The 20,128-nt window shown below is 48.3% G+C and overlaps 4 protein-coding genes and 1 long non-coding RNA gene across 10 annotated transcripts; 3 read left to right on the top strand and 2 right to left on the bottom strand.

Annotated features, from left to right (window-relative positions):
- The first annotated feature begins 6 nt into the window (after positions 1 to 6).
- LOC148403192 (uncharacterized) lies at positions 7 to 686 on the top strand. Its single transcript, XR_015857165.1, has 2 exons — positions 7 to 168; positions 333 to 686. It is a non-coding gene; the product is annotated as an uncharacterized LOC148403192 (long non-coding RNA).
- Positions 390 to 4,229, bottom strand: LOC148403191 (uncharacterized). Of its 3 annotated transcripts, none has more exons than XM_088368337.1 (17): positions 4,129 to 4,229; positions 4,021 to 4,064; positions 3,863 to 3,952; positions 3,607 to 3,734; positions 3,415 to 3,546; positions 3,288 to 3,353; positions 3,011 to 3,181; positions 2,763 to 2,859; positions 2,503 to 2,690; positions 2,087 to 2,431; positions 1,902 to 2,019; positions 1,623 to 1,828; positions 1,430 to 1,547; positions 1,083 to 1,255; positions 935 to 1,014; positions 544 to 839; positions 390 to 472 (listed from the first exon to the last, which is right to left on the bottom strand). In XM_088368337.1, the coding sequence occupies exons 1-17, from the start codon at positions 4,149 to 4,151 to the stop codon at positions 441 to 443; spliced, it is 2,307 nt and encodes a 768-aa protein (XP_088224463.1). In that variant the 5' UTR covers positions 4,152 to 4,229; the 3' UTR covers positions 390 to 440. The 3 variants fall into 3 exon arrangements, with proteins under 3 accessions (XP_088224463.1, XP_088224605.1, XP_088224548.1); XM_088368479.1 differs by having other exon boundaries at positions 3,011 to 3,151; XM_088368422.1 differs by lacking the exon at positions 390 to 472 and having other exon boundaries at positions 539 to 839.
- Positions 4,230 to 4,634: 405 nt separating this feature from the next.
- sst5 (somatostatin 5) lies at positions 4,635 to 8,084 on the top strand. The gene is made up of 3 exons (XM_088369166.1): positions 4,635 to 4,774; positions 6,979 to 7,226; positions 7,748 to 8,084. Exons 2-3 carry the CDS (start codon positions 7,098 to 7,100, stop codon positions 7,919 to 7,921), a joined length of 303 nt encoding a protein of 100 aa, XP_088225292.1. The 5' UTR covers positions 4,635 to 4,774; positions 6,979 to 7,097; the 3' UTR covers positions 7,922 to 8,084.
- A 1,073-nt stretch (positions 8,085 to 9,157) lies between these two features.
- trip6 (thyroid hormone receptor interactor 6) lies at positions 9,158 to 13,772 on the bottom strand. The gene is made up of 10 exons (XM_088368587.1): positions 13,532 to 13,772; positions 12,078 to 12,288; positions 11,568 to 11,665; positions 11,365 to 11,481; positions 10,811 to 11,293; positions 10,558 to 10,654; positions 10,324 to 10,493; positions 9,744 to 9,922; positions 9,556 to 9,676; positions 9,158 to 9,349 (listed from the first exon to the last, which is right to left on the bottom strand). The coding sequence occupies exons 2-10, from the start codon at positions 12,277 to 12,279 to the stop codon at positions 9,218 to 9,220; spliced, it is 1,599 nt and encodes a 532-aa protein (XP_088224713.1). The 5' UTR covers positions 12,280 to 12,288; positions 13,532 to 13,772; the 3' UTR covers positions 9,158 to 9,217.
- On the top strand, positions 9,207 to 20,023 carry bcl6b (BCL6B transcription repressor). 4 transcript variants are annotated; one of them, XM_088368788.1, is made up of 13 exons: positions 9,210 to 9,370; positions 15,717 to 15,993; positions 16,077 to 16,150; positions 16,424 to 16,616; positions 16,924 to 17,142; positions 17,508 to 17,630; positions 17,699 to 17,888; positions 18,059 to 18,228; positions 18,305 to 18,384; positions 18,523 to 18,621; positions 18,734 to 18,864; positions 18,964 to 19,101; positions 19,171 to 20,023. In XM_088368788.1, exons 4-13 carry the CDS (start codon positions 16,429 to 16,431, stop codon positions 19,309 to 19,311), a joined length of 1,479 nt encoding a protein of 492 aa, XP_088224914.1. In that variant the 5' UTR covers positions 9,210 to 9,370; positions 15,717 to 15,993; positions 16,077 to 16,150; positions 16,424 to 16,428; the 3' UTR covers positions 19,312 to 20,023. The 4 variants fall into 4 exon arrangements, with proteins under 4 accessions (XP_088224990.1, XP_088224914.1, XP_088224827.1 ...); XM_088368701.1 differs by having other exon boundaries at positions 15,627 to 15,993; XM_088368937.1 differs by having other exon boundaries at positions 9,211 to 9,370; positions 15,627 to 15,993; positions 17,711 to 17,888.
- Positions 20,024 to 20,128: the final 105 nt, after the last annotated feature.

Here is a 20,128-nt window from a genome sequence, read left to right as displayed (position 1 = left end):
TAATCTGGTCGCGCCAAAAAAAATCATTCGTTTGATTGTTTTACGTCAACTTTGCCCCGCGACGGGGCTGCTTGTTTCCTTACGGATCAATTTCACTGACGGACGAATTCAATTTATCGCCGGAATTGGCGAGCAGTCTTGTGGACTTGTGGTAGCGGGCAGTATCTGGTAAGTTTTTCACGATTACTTTAATTTGGTGCTGGTTCAATTTTTTGTGATGATTAGAATTTCAAGAGTTACATATACCGAGACCCGGTAGTCTGTGAGACTTATTTTTCGTGTCAATGCTTTATAAAGATAAAACAAGCAATTTTGTCCATCGGTGTGCGCAGGTCGATCAACTGTACGCCTTAATATTTAAAAAGAAAAAAAAAAGAACTCATTGCGGCTTTTAGGTAAGATGTAAGACTTTTATTGAATACAGTTAAAAATCAAAGCCTTCAAATGTTGCCATGCTGCCATCCTTTTGGACCTGTGAAGAAATTGAACAGTTGATAATTCTATTGCAGAAGGTCAATTTGAACAATTTAAGGTTGGCTCAACCTTTTCTGACATTCGGGTGAGGTTTGCTCTGTTTAGACACCCAGACGTAGCGCACCGCAGGATTGGACCCCAAATGCTTTCGGATTGGAGCGGCGCTGCTGCTTCTTCCAGCCATGGGCGTCGTCTGAGCCGCTACGGTTGTCGGGACGAGACCACTGAGAGGAGTAGTGCTGATTCCTGCCGCGGGCCGCTTGATGAAGCCCATGCTACCTATACCCGGGTCATCCGACTCAAATCTGTACATGGAGAAAAGCTTGTGCAAGCCTTCCAAAGGATACTTGCACTGCACCACCAACCTGAGAAGTAAGAGTGTACACTGAATCCCCTCATTTTCACATTTCAAATACTTTCCACAGTCTTAATTTCTCCATTAAAAAAAAAACCCACAAACCTCTCATCAATATCCTCGGAGTCAGACACATTCTTGCTGTAGAAAATCTCATTTCGATAGATCACGTTGCCATGTCGGAGCTAAAAGGAGTGGAAGAGGGAAAAAGGTAGGACTTCCCACACGAGTTACAAGTCATTTGTGTGAATACCTTGACTTTGGATCCACAGCTATTGAGCGGGACAGAGAAAAGTGCCCTGGTTTCATCAGCTTCTGCAGGGCCGCACAAACTGTCCAGTAAGTTGCTTGTCAACGGCCTTGCACCGCTGGGAGTCATCCGAGATACATCTGCCACTACGGTCATCCTCCCGTCAGTGGAACACACTGAAAAGGACATTCACCAAAAGTCCAGCATTTTGTCACTCTCGCCAAAATGCGACACCCACCCGGATTTTTTATTTATTTATTTATTTATTTTAACAACTGCAATGCTACTGTAGAGTGTGAGGACATCAACAATCAAGTGGCCAAAAACATGAAAACTGCTTTCCTACTTACCAATAAGTTCTGAGGTCACAAAAGGACAAGTCTTGGAAGCAGATTTCTGAACAGACCCCGTTTGACGTTCTTTCACATGGATCTCAAAAGTGCCCAAGAATCTTTCCAAAGTGACGTCCTGAAACAAATGACCCCAAAAAAAAAAAAAAATCTGTCTGGAGTTCTTCAAGCTGTAGAATCAGACCATCCCGACCTTATAATGGAAGCCCTGTGAGTAGACTGGCACATCCAGCTGCAGTTTCTGACTGGCATTGCTCATCTTGTAGCCCCGCCGAGCTACCAGCTCTGGCGTCAGCGTGTCAGAGCCCACCACGATGGACCACAGGAAGCCAAAGCCCCAGTGGTCCGCGCTGAAGCTGATGCCTGACTCTGAGCAAACCGCATCCAGGACTGGAGGAGCTAAAGCAGAATTGGAGTCCAAATAGTGAGGATGACATCTAACCCAAACGGGTCAACCCAAGATTCGACTCACAGGGGCCGGCCAGCGCCGTGACGCTCACATAGTAGTAATAGGGCTCGTTTTCGGGAAGAACACTCAGCGTGTAGTTGATGTCCAATCTGTATTCCACAGTTCCGTACATTTCGTAGTACTAAGGGAGAAGAAGAAGCACGAGCGGAAGTACTTGGGATGACTCCAATTGTGACCATGCGATCTACCTGCTGAGTGACAGCAGGGTGGTCAAAAGAGACGTTCAGCAAGTAGCCGTGGCCGTGAGCGGGTTGCGTGATATCGGCGACGGAACACGAGTTGGTGTGGAGCGCCTCGCGGCCGTTGAGCCGAAGCAAAACCAAGCGGACGTCCTGGGGTACGTCGCCCAGGTAGACCTGGAAGAGGCGCTCTTCCACGATACTTCGGTTCTGGGTAAACAGAGGCCGCAGCAACATGGGTGTGCTCAGCGTCCGGTGAAGTCGCAGCCTGGTCTCGGCACCTTCGTCCTCAAACATTTGCTCCAGGTAGAGATGGAAAGTGTAGAACTCGTAAAGGTCATCGCTCACAAAGCTCTGCGAGAAGGGTGATGCGAAATCTTACAAAAAAAACTCTTCCAACGACCCGGTCACCTCCGAATACCGACCTTCCTGAGTCCGCCCTTGGCATCCAACGGGATGCTAATCTGAACCGTGCCGTTCTCAGTCACCACGTCGCCGTTCTCAAAAAGGCCGCCGGTGAATCCGACCCGAACTCTCGCCACATCAGGACCTGGATAAGGTGCCCCCGGAGTCCTGAAAACCAGGTGGCCACTGTCTTCGTAAGCACCTTGATCTGTTCAAAGATGGGGAGTGACTAAGTTCAAAGGTAGGAGGACATTTCCGGCAGATAAGAGTCGATGCATACGCATGGAGCAGGTGGCCGCTACGTCCACCATGATGACCAACCAGCGTTGTCTGGAGAACAGAGTGGCGTGGACCACCTCCACAGGGATGTCATCCACCTGAGAAGTTGTAACGCGGTTAGCAAAGGAACGGAAAATGCACAGTCACGTATCCACGGGATGTTTGGAAACTGCTTCAAGGTTGTTGTTTTTTTTTTTTCAAATGCTGTTTATTCCCCCAAAATCCCATGAACATTTTCAGAACTCTGACCACGGCCATGAACGAATCCGGCTGTCCATAGGGTGTGCGGAACACCAGCCTCTGGTGGGTCAGCGCAAACATGTAACCTTGCTCACGGGCGTCCGAGATGCTCATCGGTTCCAGCTGCTCCTCATCTCTCTGGAACACCACCTGCCAACCCAAAGTAGACGAGCCATCTACCTGCAGAGCACACGCGCAAGAATCCCAAGAGCGCCTAGCCGTAAGGCTAATCCAACGATAAGGATGGATGAATGGAACATGTCCAAGTATCAGTTTTGCAACTCACATGTCTGAGAACATTCCAGTTGTCCTTCTCCCCGGCACCACACGGGATTTCGCTCTTCATGGACACCTACGGACACACCGGCAAATGTATGGCCCTGACCAGAATCCAAATGAAAAAGCGATCATACCTCCATGTAGTTGAGCTCACAGGAGACCTCTCGTGGAGCCCACTCCAGGGATGGTGAGCAGGTCTTGTTCAGTCCGTAGGCTACGCCGCGCCTCACCAACAGCTTGAAGCTGAATCCGAACACCTTATCGTCCTAAGGACCGGTAAACCAATCAGCACATTTGGACTCCTTCCACCAAACATTTACAGATACCTTCGACTCTGTGTGACAGCTAAAGTAGGACGCACGCAACTCCACGCGACCACTCAATGGGGAGATGGTGACGCTATAGCCGCACTCGGCCGCATACGGCTCAGCGATGGCGTACGCTCCCGTCCCATCTGGAAGGTCAGAAGAGTCACGATTACCATCCACGTCAAAGCCATATAAAATAAACCCCATTTCCGCCCTGTCAACAAAAAGTCGAGAAAGGAAATATCTGACCACCGTGGTCCCCGACCGGACGTACCGACAGCCTCGAAGCGAGCATCATCCCCGGCGAACGAGAGGTCCACGGCTATCACGAAGGAACGATCGTGGCAATCCATGTCCAGGACTCCTGCGACCAAATTGCGGAATGGTTCAAATGGTGCTTAAGATTTCTTCGAACGGGAGATTATTCCGTACCATCGGGAATGGGATCGGCCAACGTGGACAGAAGCCACACCACCCTGCAAGACAAAACCACACGCAAGAATTTGAGTAGTTCCGCGGCATGCGACAGCACAGTCTTACCACAAATAAAAGAGGCGCGCCATCGTTGGAGACAGCCCCCAGGAAACCGGCTTTTGATCAAACCGACTGACCAATGGAAGGCCTCCATTGAAACAGGTGAAGGTGCCGCTCGTTAGCAATTAATCAGCAGCAGTTTGGCTTTGTAGGTCCTTCCGAAACATTTTCGATCCCTCTCCTGAAATTATAAGTCCTCCATACGCAAAATACAGAAACGTGTCAATTCAATTTGTCTTATCGCAAAATGTAACTTGTGACTGTGTCCTAAAGATGATTTTAAAACACCAAATGGCTCTCGAGCACCCCCTGGAATTGCTTTTTTTCTCAGCCCTCCTAGATAACTAATTTGCATCTCAAGGATAACAACTAAACTTTGAAATCAATGTTTGATATGATTTTGTTGATACGTCTTTGTTGTTATTGTCAAACCATTTCATTTGATCATACACGATTAAGCCTAATTATGCTAATTATGGTAGTGGTCTTTCGTGACGACTCGAAGCCCCGCCCCGCCCGCCAAATAAGTGCCGTTTCCGCACGGACCCATTTCGCTGACGCACAAATTAAATTTCCCGCGAGGAGTCCGGAGCGCAGCACGGCACAGCACAGCAGAGATTTCGGGACTGAAAGTGACACCTTGCAATTTCTGGTAGGTTTTAGTTTTTGGTTTTCTACGAGTACGTCAACGTGGTCGCTTCCGCTCTCAATTTGTTGCGTTTGACTGAATTTTGAAGCGTTTGAGACGTCGAGACGCGCTAGCAATGCCCACTTGCTTACGCATGCGCACACCGGAAATGCAAATACGCTGTAAAATGGGTCAATTCAATTGTCACGACGTCCAATCTAGTTACGTCTACTGTATGTGTAAATATTTTCGGATGAGATCTACTTGTATTTATCCAAGCGAAATAAGATGAAAGCACGTTTGTATTTAGGCTGTCGATTAGCCTCTTTTGAAGGCTTTACATTTTCGCAGACCACCGTACGTGCAGGTTGGGCACTTTTTTTAACGACAAAGTAGAGCATCATTTTGCCATCTAGAGGAAGAGAGATAAAAATTGCATGGCTCGGTTGTAAAGGCTGTCACACTTCTTTTTTCCTAGTTTTCATTATATACTGTAGCTACAGTCATTTTATTCTTGACCAGTTAGCAGCAGCTAACTCAGCAAGGTGATCTATCGAAATCACTAACTTTATTCAGATGCATTTGCTTCCCCGCTACTCTGATGAGAGTAAAACAAAAATGATGTTGGTAATCAAATGAAACGTCACTCTTTATTACAACCACGATGCACAGCATGATTTATGTGAGCACAATGTCACATAATTTAAATAAATGTTTCCAGGAAAACCACTCGAAGTCATAACATCAATAGAAAATAATAAACATGTTGCTAAATGAGCTTCATATTCTTATTCCGGTTAGTGATCTAATTCTTTGCATGCTGTTTGTATGTATCTTAGTGCTAACATAATTAATGGTACAGTAAATATTTGTCTCAAAATACGATGAGGCCATAAATAGTCAAAACAGTTACTTTGGCAGTAACTGAGTGCGCCTTCTTACGCCAGGCCACAGTCCAACATCAGCAAAATCATAATTCAAGTAAATATTCCTGTGAAAAACGCTTGTGGGCTATTAATAAATTAAAACGAACAAGACGGAAATTGAGCATGCCTTGTGCTACTATACACGCGAAAGTACAATATTTTTACGCCCGCCGATGTACAATGGTATAATCAATTAAAAAGAGTATCTCGTTACGGCGTTCGCCCCTCCCACTTAGTTCCTTCCAATGAGTTGAATGGAGCCTGACAAGGTGCGATCACATTTCCGCCCGCCGCGTCACGACGGGCCCGCGGCGCTGGCTCGCTCTGAAACGTCAAGTCGTCGGCGAATTGATCCGCTCCAAAGGGACGTTGGCGCCGTTGCGATCTCCAAGTTGCCACCTCGCGCTATGTTGGAAGAACTTGGCGACGGTGCCTTGACATTTGCATACAGGCCCCCCTCGGAGCGCCGCGCCGCGCCGCGCTGACTAAAGCCGGCCGGCAACGGGGAGGTTGGTGGAGTGTTGCTCGGCTCGGCTCGGCTCGGCCCGGCCTGCCCCGCCCCGCCTTGTTGTTCGTTAACATTTGAGTCACTGTGTGTCATTAACAAAGAGCCTCAGCGTGCGGGGGCCTCACGTTGCGCGTGGACGCCGACTGGCTGATCCCGACCGACACATTTGATATCATCTCCATAGGGTTGATGATCAAATTTGCGTTTTGCATTCACATTTTTCAGAGTCATTTATTTTTGGGATTTTTTATTCTTCTTCTTTCATGAGATTTTTTTTTCAAGATTTTTTTTTCTGTTTTCAGTCCTTTTTTTTAGATTTTTTTCTTCTGATTTTCAGGGATTTTTCTGTTTCGTTTGAAATGATTTTGTCTATTTCTCTGAATAATATCCCGCTCATGAGAAGTTTTTTTAATCGTTTAACATTTATTCCGTTTTCAAGATCTTTTGAGGTGTAAATTAAATAAGAATTGTCCCCCAAAACAGGAAAGAAAATCCCACAAAAAATGCTCTGACAACAGAAAAAAAAATCTCAAAAATAAATTACTGGATTTTTTTGTTTTGTTTTGTTTTTTCAAGTGAATGCAACATGCTTCTGTAAGATGTGCTATAGTTATTTTCCAAAAGTATATTTTGAACAAACACGCAGTATTACAATAAGCGTCATCATAAAGTGACATTCAACTTCTTGGCTGCCGCACTTATGCCAACAACGAACGCGCAAAACAAAATCGCCCGTCCTCGTCTACTCGGGTGACACTTGCATCATCTGACAACACCTCGTCGCGCCCCCGCAGCCGCGAGCGCGCGGGCGCCTTCAGCCAATGGCGCGCCATCGTCGTCGAAGGAGCCTATTTATGAGGGCGAATGCGCCCAATCGGCCGTCACACGCACGAGCTGTTCTGCAGAAGCGGAGATGCTTCGGCTGCAGGTGCTGCTGGCTCTTCTGTTGTCCGCCGGGCTGCTGGTGCGGGTCAGCACCGGAGCCCCTGACGCGGCTCACCTACTCGCAGAGGCCTTTGGGGCAGACGCGCCACTGGACAAGGTGAGTCGCTGCTCACTCCTGCATCGCGTGGGGGAGGGATAGGGGGGTTGGGGGGTCTGTTTTTGTCCACCTTTGTATTTCTATGTACTGTGTTGGTACTGGCCAACTTTTTCGACACTATCTTCACTTTTACTCAAGTACAAAGTGAGTATTTTGTATAGAAATACAGCACTTCATTTGTGTTTTTTAATTTTTTTTTTATTCAAGTATGCGAGTACTTGCATATAAGTGAAGTACTTCGTTTTTTAATATCCATACGTGTACTTTTGCGATATAGTGAGTACTTCTTGGACTTCTCCACGTTAAATACAAAGTAGCAAATAAGAATCTCACAAGTCTTAGATGATGGGAGGTAACAAAGTACAAATACTCAGTTACGGTATTTAAGTTGATTTTTCAGCTATCTGTTTTTTAGTTGGAAATGTATTTTTTTCTGACAACTTTTAGCCATACTTTTACAAGGAAGGCAAAAGAAGCAGATGAAGCTGAACTTGCCGGTTTGTTTGTTTGTTTGTTTTCAGGCGTCTGCTCGCTCGCTGCTGCTGAGGCTCATCTACCAAGTGGCGGCGAGCGACGAGGCGCTCCCCGAGCTCGGCGTCGGGGTGACGTTGATGCGGCGACATCTTCCTCTCTCGCAAAGAGAGCGCAAGGCGGGTTGCCGCAATTTCTTCTGGAAGACCTTCACCTCCTGTTGACGCCACGTCGTCATTCTCCTTCCCTCGATGGTGCGCGTTCCAACCCGTCAAAGGTCAATTGAAACTTTGGCCCGTTTTTGTGACCTTTTTGTCAGGTGCCGTGCTGTTAGATTTGGCCTCATTGAATAATGTGCCTTGGCTCAATAAAAGTTGAAAAACATCAGTTTGACGTTGTTCTTAAAGGCGTGCGTACTAGTGTGACATGGATTTTATTTAGGGGTGTGCTACCTTTTGTTGCCAGCTGTTAGTTGGCTTATTTTGAGGAAACAAGTTCGATTTTTAAACAAGTTGTACAGTGTAATTGAAACATTTTGACAAATGTGTCCAACTTTGCGCTTAATTAGTCACAAGACACTTTTACTTTATTTTAAAAATATTTTTTTATTCATTCGCCCAGAAGGCACGCGCCGCAGTACCGTGAGCTTCACTTCGTAGCGTTTCAAAACAGAGAACCAAAATGAAAAGCCCAAAAAAAAAAATGGACGTGGCCAAAGCTACATGGCTGATTGTGCAACTGGACATTAACATTCAAACTTAAAGACGGGCAAATAACAAACGGTACTGAGATCACTTCACAAGAGCGGGATCGACAATCGGACTGTACACGTTTGGACGCTTGGACAAAATGAGGCAAATACTGTAGCTGCCAAAGCTCCAAAAATGAACGAACCCCAGATGACAGGCGGCCACAATATATATATCTATGTTCGTTTAATTTGATGGCGCAGTGTTGTACGCCTATATTGTGGCCGCATTAGCATGTTGCCGTGTCGGGTCTGGGGCGATGTACAAATAATCAAACAAGCGCAAAGGTGCACAAAGAAACATCGGCAAGGGAGACGCAAGTTCCGATTTTCCGGTGAATGTTTTCACCCTGTAATCCTATCAAACTTCATTGCACCGTTCTGAGTAACAGTCCAAAGACATTTTTGTGTTGTCACATTCATTATGGCAAAAACCAAATCCTAGTTTAATCGACGACATTCTTTTTTAGCTACAATTCTACGAGGCTCCGACGCAGCCTGCTCAAATGTAGAAAGTCACAGTTGTTGAGTTTTGAGGCAGTTATGGATTGAGCGATCATCCGTCGTTCGGTTTGAAATGAGCGTGCAAGCGAGTAGCCTGCCGACCAAAGATGTACCCGACCGACCGACCGTGACGACGGCTGCTTCACATGTCACTCGTTTGGATCAGTAACACAAGACAAAGACTAGCAAAAAAAGACAAAAGGGGGACTGACTGTTAAAGCTGCGTGATGTTTAAAAAAAAATGTTGATGTGTGCCACAGCGCCTCGGTCAGCAGTCGGTGGAGATTTTGGCCGAGAGGTCTTGGATGCGCCGGGCGCTGCAGCCCTTGCACAGGATGTGACCGTCCAGCGGGTAGCAACCGCGACCTTCGCCCTCTGAGGACAGCAGGAGCCCGCATTCCTGCTCATGATGGAGATCACGGTCAGTCCCGCGGCAAATCAACGGCGCCTTTCTTTCATTTGCGTCCCGTGAATATTTTCACTCACTCAGTGCCATTGACGGTAATAATTGAGTCGTTGCTTAATTGATGAATACATTTTGGAAATTTCCTCCCAGATCCCACCTTACCAAGAATAAAAAACAAATTGCTGCTACATGAAACTAACCTCGCAGATGTAACAGTTGACGTGAAAGCTCCGGTCAAGCGCGACGATCCTGACCGTCTCCTCCTGACCCGCCTCGGGCATGATGGGCTCGCCGCATACGGAACAGCGAGGGGCGTACTTCCTGTCGGGGGGGTTGCGCGGCTTTCGTTAGCAGCACTCGGTCACTGCGCGCGTGTTTGCGTGGGTACCTGTGAAAGTCCTCGATGCAGTGGATCTGCGAGGTGGCGTCCACCGTGAAGGGCACGCCGTCCAAGCAGCAGTTGCACACCACGCAGGTGAAGCAGCGAGGATGGTACGCTTTACCCATGGCACGCAGGATGCGGTCCAAAATGGGCTTGGAGCACTTTGAACATTGCTCCAGTGTACTCTGGCGGGAAAAAATGCTTTCAGTTCACTGTCGCTGTAGAAAGCGGCTGTTGTTTGAATTCTGTTCATTTGAGGGTTTTTTTAGGTTTATTTATAGTAATTTATATGTATTTATAATTACCATAATAACAATATATAATTATTTATAATCAATAATGTATTTATTAATTAATGATTAGTTAGTTTAATAATTTATTCATTTCGTAGTAGTTCTATTTTTTTTTTAAATATCTGGAGTATTTATTTGTCAAGCGCAAGATCAAATATAGGTTAGTTTTTGTTTGCAAAAATGATTTTTTTTAGTTAGGCCCACGTTGGGATTCTAACGGAGTTGGAAGAGCTGCAAGCCAATGTGGACAACTGAAAAGGGCTTTTCATAAAGGCAAGCACGGCGGCGCTCACAATGTAGCAAGTCTCGCAGTAGCTCTTCTTGTCCAGGGCGTAGAAGGGCTGGCCTCGCAGACGGGCGTGGCAGGTGATGCAGGTGAAACACTCCACGTGGAACACCTGCTCCATGGCGATGCAGCCGCTGCCGTCGCCCACCACGTTGTCGCCGCAGCGAGCGCAGCGCCCTAAAAGGGGGGAGCAAACGTTTTGGTCGCGGGTACTCTCGCTGGGGTTTCCGTAGGGTCGTACCGAAATAATCCTCGGCGGGCGGGTGGTTCATATCGTACACCAGCTTCTTGGTGAGGCGATCCAACTCTTCTTCTGGACGAGTCGAGGATGCGACATGCTGCGCGGGGCGGGGTTCAATTCAAAACGTTATGGTTTATTGATTGCCAATACAATGAAAATTGGCTTTTTGTGAAAATCTACTCTTTGACTGGCCCCTTGGAATTTTACCCACTCTTTGGTTTTGTCTAACGTGGCCAAGTGTCGGCGGTCTCACCTTGCCGGACTGGTAAGCAGCAGCGGGACTGTGCGCGGCTCCCATTTGATGATTTTCCATCCCCTTTTTGGACAAGGCCACCTGGCCCCCCTCCCTCACCCTGTGCGTCTCCTGAGGGGGCGGGGCGGCGTGCGCGGCGTACCAATCCTGGGGCGGCGGGCGTGGCGCGTGCTGACGAGGGGGCGGCGGCGCGTAGGCCTGCTCGGCCTGCCTCCCCGTCTGCGAGTAGGTGACGGGCTGAGCCGTCTTGACCTGCACGCTGAACCTGGGCCCGGTCGGGGTGGAGGCCGTGGTGTAGGAAGCCGGCACGGGCTGCGGGTACGGCTTGGAGGAGGCCGGCGCGTAGTAGTCCTGCTGGTACGGGGACGCCGGCCGGTGGTACTGGCTCTGGGGGTGGTAGCTCGAGGTGGGCCGGCTCGGGGGCGCCACGGCGTTGTAGTGTTCCCCCGAGAGGTACTTGTTGTAAGGCACGTTGTCGTACAGCTGCGGGAAACAAATTCCCCATGTCAACGTCACGGGAAAATGTCGGCGCGTTTTTGCCCCGGGTGTCGTACTTGCGCGCCGGAGTCCTGCGGCAGACCGTCCAGGTCGGCCAGCATGGCGGTGAGCGAGTCAATGTCAGCGTCGATCTTGGAGTGGTAGCCGCCGGCAGCCTTGTCGGGGCCGCGGCGCTGAAGGAGAGCCCGTTTTGGAAAACACAACGTGAAGGCTGGGCGATGCGGAAAATAGGTGCGGGCGACCTCGACGGGACACCTACGGTCAGCTCATAGCCGTCGCCCCCGTGGCCGCTCCACTTGGCGGGCCCGTGCGGAGGCAGGAAATAGCGATCGCTGGGAGAATGGTGAACGGGACCAGCTTTGCCGCAACACAGAGCGGTTGCAGGGAATTTTAATAGGGATGCGGGCATCATTTTGAAATGAGACTATTGTGGGTGCCCTGCGATTGGCTGGATAAACATACATATAAATGATGACCATGAAGACAAATAAGTTGTTTTCCAACCTGCACATTGTGCAAACAAACAAAAAAGAATATTTCAGAAGACCCACGTTAGATGAAACGTTTCAGCAAAACTGCTTATGGTAGTGTGGTACGACTGGTGTTATGAGAGCTCCCTCTCGTGGTGAAGAAAAAAAGCACATGCTTAAAGTTTAAGTGAAGCGGCTAACGAAAATGTAAAGGGGGGAGAGCAACGTGTTTTGTTTTGTTTTGTTTTGTTTTCTTTCCGCGTGGCGCTTGTGCAAAAACTTAAAGACCAAAGTCTCACCCGTGGGTCCGGTCGCCATGTACCGAGTGGCCGTGCCCCCTCCTCCGTTGTGGTCATAAGGGTTGTATTTGGGCCGGAAGTCCGGCGCCGCCTTCTTGTTGGGGGCCCGGTAGACAGGCGAGCCTGCAGAGTGGGCCATCTGGGGGACGGCTCGCTCGGGACTATCCAGAGTCCTGGGTGGCAGCCAGGTAGGACCCGACATGGCGGGATTCTGAGGATTGACACAGAAGGGGCAACGAGTCCAGCGGAAGGGATGCGTTGCTGCTTCTTTGTTTCCCGTGGCAACGGCGGCTCAAACAATAGACTTTTGGGAGCAGGAAGGCAGCAGCCGGTCGGAAAGGTTTGGGGAATTCCAGCGGCGGGCCCCCCGAAAACATTGGCGTGCGCACGCAGCTGCAACGCTCGCACCCTGGCCGCCTGCCACCCACAATGCTTATTGTCTTTGGCTGTTGACGCCAGGACAGCGAGGATTTCCAAAATAGGAAATGTTGCGTAATGAAAGCACCTGGCTTCAAACAATACAATCCTTGACAACTTGCTTTGTTTTCGATTCAAGAGTGGAGGGAAAAATTAATAAGTCAGTTTGCCCTATTGAGAGAATTTAGGTCGTGGAGTTGTCATCAATCCTCATAGCTAAGAGGATTATAACCATGACGTCGTGGCACATAAAAAATATTTTAAAAAAAAAGATACCACAACTCGGACTGAAACTTGAAATATTAAATAGCACAAAAAGTGTCAAAGCTTTAAATTGCTATTATAAAGCACCAGTAAAAAGGTGACCTATAAATATTTCTATATTTTTGTTTTGTATTACGTATATATTTTACGTGATATAAACGGTGCAAAACTCGAATTAAAAACAAAATACAGGCACAAATGTCTGCACACTTTGCTGTTTCAAAGTTCTTCGCCCTAGAAAAAAATATTTACTGTATCTAATCTTTATCCAAAGGAATGGATAAAAATCAATTCGATCCGATGGGATTTGACGGGTGAAAAGCGGGCGACAGGGTGTCAAGCGAAAGGGGAACTTGGGCGTTGCTTCCGTTTCTTTTCAAGTAAAATTCCATGACACGAAAAAAGCAAAACGCACGCGTGAAACACCACCGAAATAAAATGCGAAGCATTGTTGTATCTGCCTCTGCTGTGTCCGCAAATATTGCAAAATGACGCTCAATTTGGAAATGTATTCGTCTTGTGCTTTTATTTTGAAGGCTTAAGCTAACGGCGTGTAGCTAGTTGCTTGTTGCGCTCTTGTCACAGATTGTGCAAACGGCCGAAACGTAACAACAACAATTTCAAACTAAAGAAATGTGACTCGACTCTAAAGCGATGGGCGCGGGAAAGAAAAACAAAAACATTATGATGCCGATGTTGCCAACCGGCTAACTTCGCAACACACGACCCGATATTAAAACAATAACAACAGTAAGGAAAGAATGATGGCTCACCACCAGAAATGGCGAAGAGCAGATCGGTGCGCGGCTCCCATGAAAGCACGCAAGCGGAAAGTTGCGGGCAGCGGACAAAACGTTCTCTTTTCGGTGGGCGGGCTTTTCGGTCGATCGAGCCAGTCAGCCAGCGTCGGTAACCGACTTTAGGTTCGGCTCCGGGGAGGCCTTTCGAGTCGAGGCCACACACAGCCACCTCGCGACGCTTCCCGACGCGTGACGTCAGCGAGCGAAAAACGACGTGCTCGCACCCGCTTTGCGAGGTGGGCGCGTGACCGGGAAAAGTTCCCCAAATAGAAACCAACTTCGACGAGGGGACACGCTGAGAAGGCAAAAATAAAATACACTACCCGATTCAACGTGGAATCTTAAAGCTTTAGAGTTCAGGGGAAAAAGTTGTACAGATTTCAATCAAACATATTTTCAAGATAAAGTCAGAACATCATGAGGATAAATTCATATCTTTTCTCAAAAAATGGACACGTATTTGCCAACACAAGAATGGGAACAAATTGTAAGATTCTGAAAAATGTGCTTTTGTTTTCTCCCTCTCAAGGATGTCCCATTTATTAATCTCATATTACAACTGTCATCTGGAAAATGTAAAACCTGCTCTTGCGATATTCTGAAACAATCTCTGACTTAACTCTCCCACTATTTGCTTTTGATTTGTAGTCCCACGCGATCAAAGTTGGTGCCTCGTTGGCGTATTGGCAGGGCCTCGGCAGAAAGCGAGACAAAGAAAGACGTTTCCCTACCCCCCCCCCCCCCCCCCCCCATTTCCTCCCCCATCCCGTAGCCGCTTGCCCTTATATGTCCACGCCGACGGCAAATCATAGGAAGTCTTTGTTTTTGTCAACACGTTGGCATCGGCTTGGGGGATTCGGGTCAACGTTGAGGCTAGAGAACACTGACCCATATGTGAAGGCGAGGAAGTCCCCCCCCCCCCCCACACACACACACACACACAGCTTTGCCAACGGGACAGACTGGATGGCTTCCGCCCATTGGAGAAGCCGTTTAGTAATGGTCTCACTTTTCCTCAAAGACCCCCCTTGGACTCATCCGTTGTTCTCACAATGCCCGGAAGCGGCCCAGACCACCTCTGTTTTCTTGATCCCTGTTTTCCTCCCCATCAGGGCTGACATGACAAATAAGAAATAAAGGTCTGAAAAATAGCCCGGGGGGGCGAGGCCTCGAGCCAAAATGAGAATCTCTCAAGCTATCTGTGGTTCCACAACAGTCGGCATTTCAAATCAATGACCTTCAATGGTTTTTGAGAGTGAAACAGAATTTTTGCGATGAGGAGGCACTTTCTTTCTCATGCGCCGCGTATCTTTGAACTCTGCCAGCATGAGGTAACGTGCCGCCATTTTGTTTTGTTTTTTTATATGAAGGCCCCCTCATCGCCTTTTTTCTTCCCTGGTCTCCTGCCTCCTTTATTGTTGACGGATGTCCTGCGCAGGCGTTTTCATCCATGTCTCTCAGCAGCTTTGCAGGATGCATTCAAAAGTGTGTGTGTGTTGTGATGGGGGGAGCAGGACGGCAGGGGGGGGGGGTTTCCTTCACATCTGTTGGCTTCATTTCGCTCCAAGTTTGTTTTCCACCATCAAGGGGAAGGTGTCCCCCATCTCCAAGCGACGACAGCGTTGTCTCGCTTCCTTCCTCTTTGTCCTCATAACACTTGCACCACACTAAACACTCTTCAAAATGAGTCTGTTTTGCTCATGATGTGCAGCATTAACGATGCTGACGCTCCTTTTCTTCTTTGGCCCCGAAATTTTGATGTTGTTTTTTTACCCTAATTGCTTCTGTGCAGAAAAAAACATTTGACAATATTTGGTCAAATTCCTTGAAGTCGTACTTTGAAAAACGTTGCTCTTAAACTGTTGGACACACTCGCGCGGTTGTTCTGAAAACGGCGCCCCCAAAAAAAGAAAGAATATTTGCATTATAAGGGTAAACATGAAATCTCTTGTTTTTGTAACGAATCTATACTTCATAATTGGTAGATCATTTGGGCATCAATAGAAATATTTTTCTTCCTCCCTTCCGGCGTCGTGATGGTCGGTGATATTTTCTGGCTTGTCTCCAGACGATCGGGCACGGCGAATCCTCCTCGATTTTTTTCTTTTTTTTTTTTTCTTCCCCAAACGGGACACCACGAGCCTTTTCCTGTGCTCAGCTCGACGGGGGTTTCGACAAACTACTAGCCCACTAAAAATACTGGGCCAGGAGGCCTTTTCCTGCGCGTGGGCCATTGAGGAAGAAGGAAGTGGCAGAAGGCGGGTGGGCGACATTATAAAGAGCGGTCCTCCCCGCCGCCCCCCCACACGAACTCTTGTCGCCAGTGGAAGCGGAGGTGAGCTCGGTCCCACTTTCTCTTTTGTGCGGAGGAGCCTGAGTCGAAGGGCTTGAGGTCTGCGCGGGGGGCACTTCGGTTCTCGTCCCTGCTGGTCGGGGTGAGTCGAGGACAGGCAAAAGAAAAAAGAAAAGAAAAAGGCCAATATGAAAATTGAGATTACATTTGAGTTTTTCTTTCCAGGTACGAGTAGGGAGCTGGTCTCGCCTAACACATGTGTCTGGCACACTTGTGTTTATTTATTCTCGCACATATCTGTAAGTACTTTATTTTGGAGAGCAAAATAAAAAAAAAAATTAAAAAAATCCGACAATACCAATCAGTGTTTATCAAAGGGAAATGTAAAATTCCTCTCCATCTTTACGCACAGATTGAACGTACCTAAATATGGGAACTTTTACAAACAAAAACATACGCTATGATTGGAGAGCACGTGATAGCTAAATAGTAGTTGAATTGTACCGCAAATTCCCTTCAGCGGTTGTTTCGATGCCTTGTACCATTGTATTTTTTTTCTTCTTTTTTCGCAGAGAGGATGGCGATGGCGTCGGCAACGGAAGGGAACGGGGCGTCCGCCGGCTACGTGAAGGAGTTCACTCGCCACTGCGGCGACGTGCTGCTCAACCTGAACGAGCTGCGGCAGCGCGGCATCTTGACCGACGCCACCCTGGCGGTGGGCCACGCGCGCCTGCGGGCTCACTCGGCCGTGCTGGTGGCCTGCAGGTGGGTGCACGCAAAACTAGTGTTGACATTTTTGGGAAAAATGTTGCCAATAAGCAAAGGTTCCGCAAAACTACAATTGATTAAGATGTTAGAATGTTTTTGTTTTTTTTATTGAGGGTAAGGATTATATATACCTGTGAATACTGTTACATTATTTGTCTGTCAATGCTAACCATTAGCATGTCAATGGCGTTTTCAATTCTATGTTGGCATCATCTCGTGTGGGTGTTTCAGAGACTTTTGGTTGATGCTCTGCAGCTCAGTTCCACCAGAGAATTGACTTTTTTTTTCCCGCTCCCCTCCTCAGCGGGTTCTTCTATTCGCTCTACACGCGGCCGGTGCAGCACATGAGCGTGTCCCTCCCGGGCCACTTGGAGCCCACCAGCGTGGCCCTGCTGCTGGACTTCATGTACACGTCCCGCCTCCCGCTGACCCCTGCCACCGCCCCCGGCGTGCTTGCCGCGGCGGCCTACCTGCAGATGGACCACGTGGCCGACACCTGCCGGGACTTTATGCGGCTGCACTGGTCAGAACCTCAAAAGAAAATTAAATGCTATAAAATAAATAATTTCACTTGTATGTTGCAATATAATATATATATTTTTCTTTTCTCTCTCTCTCTCTCTCTCTCTCTCTCTCTCTCTCTCTCTCTCTCTCTCTCTCTCTCTCTCTCTCTCTCTCTCTCTCTCTCTCTCTCTCTCTCTCTCTCTCTATATATATATATATATTTTTTTTTAAATCTCTTTTTTTATTTATTTATTTATTTATTTATTTATTTATTTATTTAGCGCATTATATAGCAACAACGCCACGACATTTTTAAAGCTCATCGACTGATGAGAAAATGTTCGTCTGTGCATTTTGAACCTCAAATGCTTCGATTTTGTTTAGCGGGGAAAAGATGAGCACGAGACACGCCCGATTGGAGCTGGACCCCCGGGTGTCGGTAGCCTCTGTGGCCCCTAAAAGTGGAGACCTGCCTCATCTTGGACCGCAGGCAGCTCAGAAAGTCAGGTAAGAACTGGTAGGTCATTTGGGAACTATTTAGGGGGGGGGGGCTGATGGATCTGACCTTCAAGCAGTACTTTTTCCAGGGCCCCGGGTGAGGCCGAGGGCCCGCTCACACCGGGGGCCTTCCCGCCACGCGGGCCCGCTTCAGAGGAGCTAAAGAAGGAGCTCGTGTCGCCTCCGCCGTCTCCCGACAGCCCCGCTCGCTCCAGCTGCCAGCCGAGCTCCCCCGCCGAGTCCAAAACCTGCAAGGAAAATCTTGAGGTCAGTTGAGTGGGAAAGCGGCCAAACGTATCAAATGGGAAAACCCAAGCGCGTCGTTTGAGTGCTCTGTTCTGTCAAATCCATTCCGGCTGCACTCACGCGAGATTTGAACAAACGTTGGCTGTTTGTGTGTGTGTGTGTGTGTGTGTGTGTGTGTGTTTTCCCCCCAGTGTGGCAGCAAAACCACCGCGTACCCAAAGTCCTGCAACTGGAAAAAATACAAGTACATTGTCCTCAACCCTCTCTGTGCCGGGAGCTCAGTGAAGGAGGAGCCGCGTGGCGGCGACGCCACGGCCGTGACACAGGCGTGGCCTGGAGAAGTGCCTGGTCAGATTGATAGGTGAGGACGAGGCCGCCGTGGCGCCACGTGTTGCGACACACACCACCTTCATCTGCTCACAATCGCTGCTCACCAGACAGGGGCGGGCCTCCTGCTACGAGGGTTCTGGCCGAGCCCCTCCCCTCGGGCCACCCGCCTCCGTGGACGAAGGGACAGGTAACGTCTTCCTTCCTTCCTTCCTTCCTTCCTTCCTTCCTTCCTTCCTTCCTTCCTTCCTTCCTTCCTTCCTTCCTTCCTTCCTTCCTGAAATACATTCACACCACCTTGTTTTTTTTTCTCTCTCCCACTCCACAGCTACCACTCATCAGCAACATCAAGCCGTCAAGCGAGAGTGCTACTATGCGCCTTACGCTTACCCGGGCAACGCTAAAGGAGGCAAAAGCATCCTCTCGGGTGAGGCTCGGATGTCACCTGACGACCGATGTGGTTGAAATTTGCTCCAAAACCAGAACCGTGAGTCCACCGTGATGTGGGTTGAAAACCCGTTTGAACTGAAACCCCGCAGGCGACAAGCCGTACCACTGCAACGTGTGCGGGGCCCGCTTCAACCGGCCGGCCAACCTCAAGACGCACGCTCGCATCCACTCGGGCGAGAAGCCGTACCGCTGCGACACCTGCGGCGCGCGATTCGTTCAGGTGAGGCGTTACTCTTTGTGTTCAATCCGCGCCGCCACATTGCCGCTACTTCGGATTAGCGTTAAGCTAGCGAAGCTGAGAGGTTGTTGTTATGTTTAGGTGGCTCACCTGCGGGCGCACGTCCTGATCCACACGGGCGAGAAGCCGTACCCGTGTCACACGTGCGGCACCCGCTTCCGACACCTGCAGACCCTCAAGAGTCACCTGCGCATCCACACCGGAGAAAAGCCTTACTCGGTGAGTGGCGAACCAAAAACAGGTGCAATGATTCAAGGCGAGGTCAAATGTTCATTTTTTTTTGGCCAGTGTGAAAAGTGTGAGCTCCGCTTCCGCCACAAAAGCCAGCTGCGCCTTCATCTGCGCCAGAAGCACGGCGCCGTTACCAACACCAAGATCCACTACAAGGTCCTGACTGAGCCGTACCCGCCCGTTCTGCAGGCCTGCTAAGAAAAAAAAAAAAAAAAAGGCTGAACGACACTAACTTTTTCTGAATGGTATATTTGTCACTGCCCGTTATTGGTTGCGAGAGGTGGTTTAGCTGTCTGTAAACAAACAAACAAAAAAATCCTCACACTCGCCGAGCTTGCATTTGAGAGTAGAGCGGTAAAAAAGTTGGATTAGAGTGTAACAGAAAGTGTGTTTGTAAGTTTGTGAAGAGTTTGGGAGGAAGTCGTGCCAAAGAGAGGTTTTGTAAAGTTTGAGTATGTACAGTGAACCCTTGCCATTCAACAACTTCAAACAAAGATATTGACAATGAAGCATAAAAATTGTTTTGCAATATTTGAATGCAATTTTTTAAGCTTAAACAATGAAGGACAAAGTATGTTCTGGCACAAAATGGTGAGGGTTCACTTCAGGAAGTTTGAACAGTACGTGTTGACGTTTGAGCTCATTCATTTAAAACGCACTTTGAATGACAATTGTGTTGTTTCTTGCTTCTAAGTTTTGCATTGAACTTCGCACGAGAGAGGCCTGGCGCCTTGCGTGCTCTCTGAAATAATTTATGCATCTATACCCACTTGAGAAAGTCCAAGCGGGCAAAGGACTTTTGCGGATATGTAACCGTACAAATAGTCTCCAAGAGAGTCGGGAATTATTGGCTGATGCATTTGCAGGTCAAAGATGCTTTTGTGTTATTTCAATTAAACTGCAGCCTTGATATCATGTCTCTTTATTTCTTCGAATTGACGCAATACACACTTGCGGTTCATTTTCACGGAATGTCATTGTCGTATTTTAAATCAAGAGGACAGATTTTTTAAAA

This window comes from Syngnathus floridae, chromosome 1 (assembly GCF_059516105.1).
Source record: "Syngnathus floridae isolate MCC-2025c chromosome 1, RoL_Sflo_1.0, whole genome shotgun sequence".
Taxonomy (NCBI): Eukaryota; Metazoa; Chordata; class Actinopteri; order Syngnathiformes; family Syngnathidae; genus Syngnathus; species Syngnathus floridae.
Note: the sequence above shows the minus strand (reverse complement) of the source record. Positions and strands in the feature narration are given on the sequence as shown.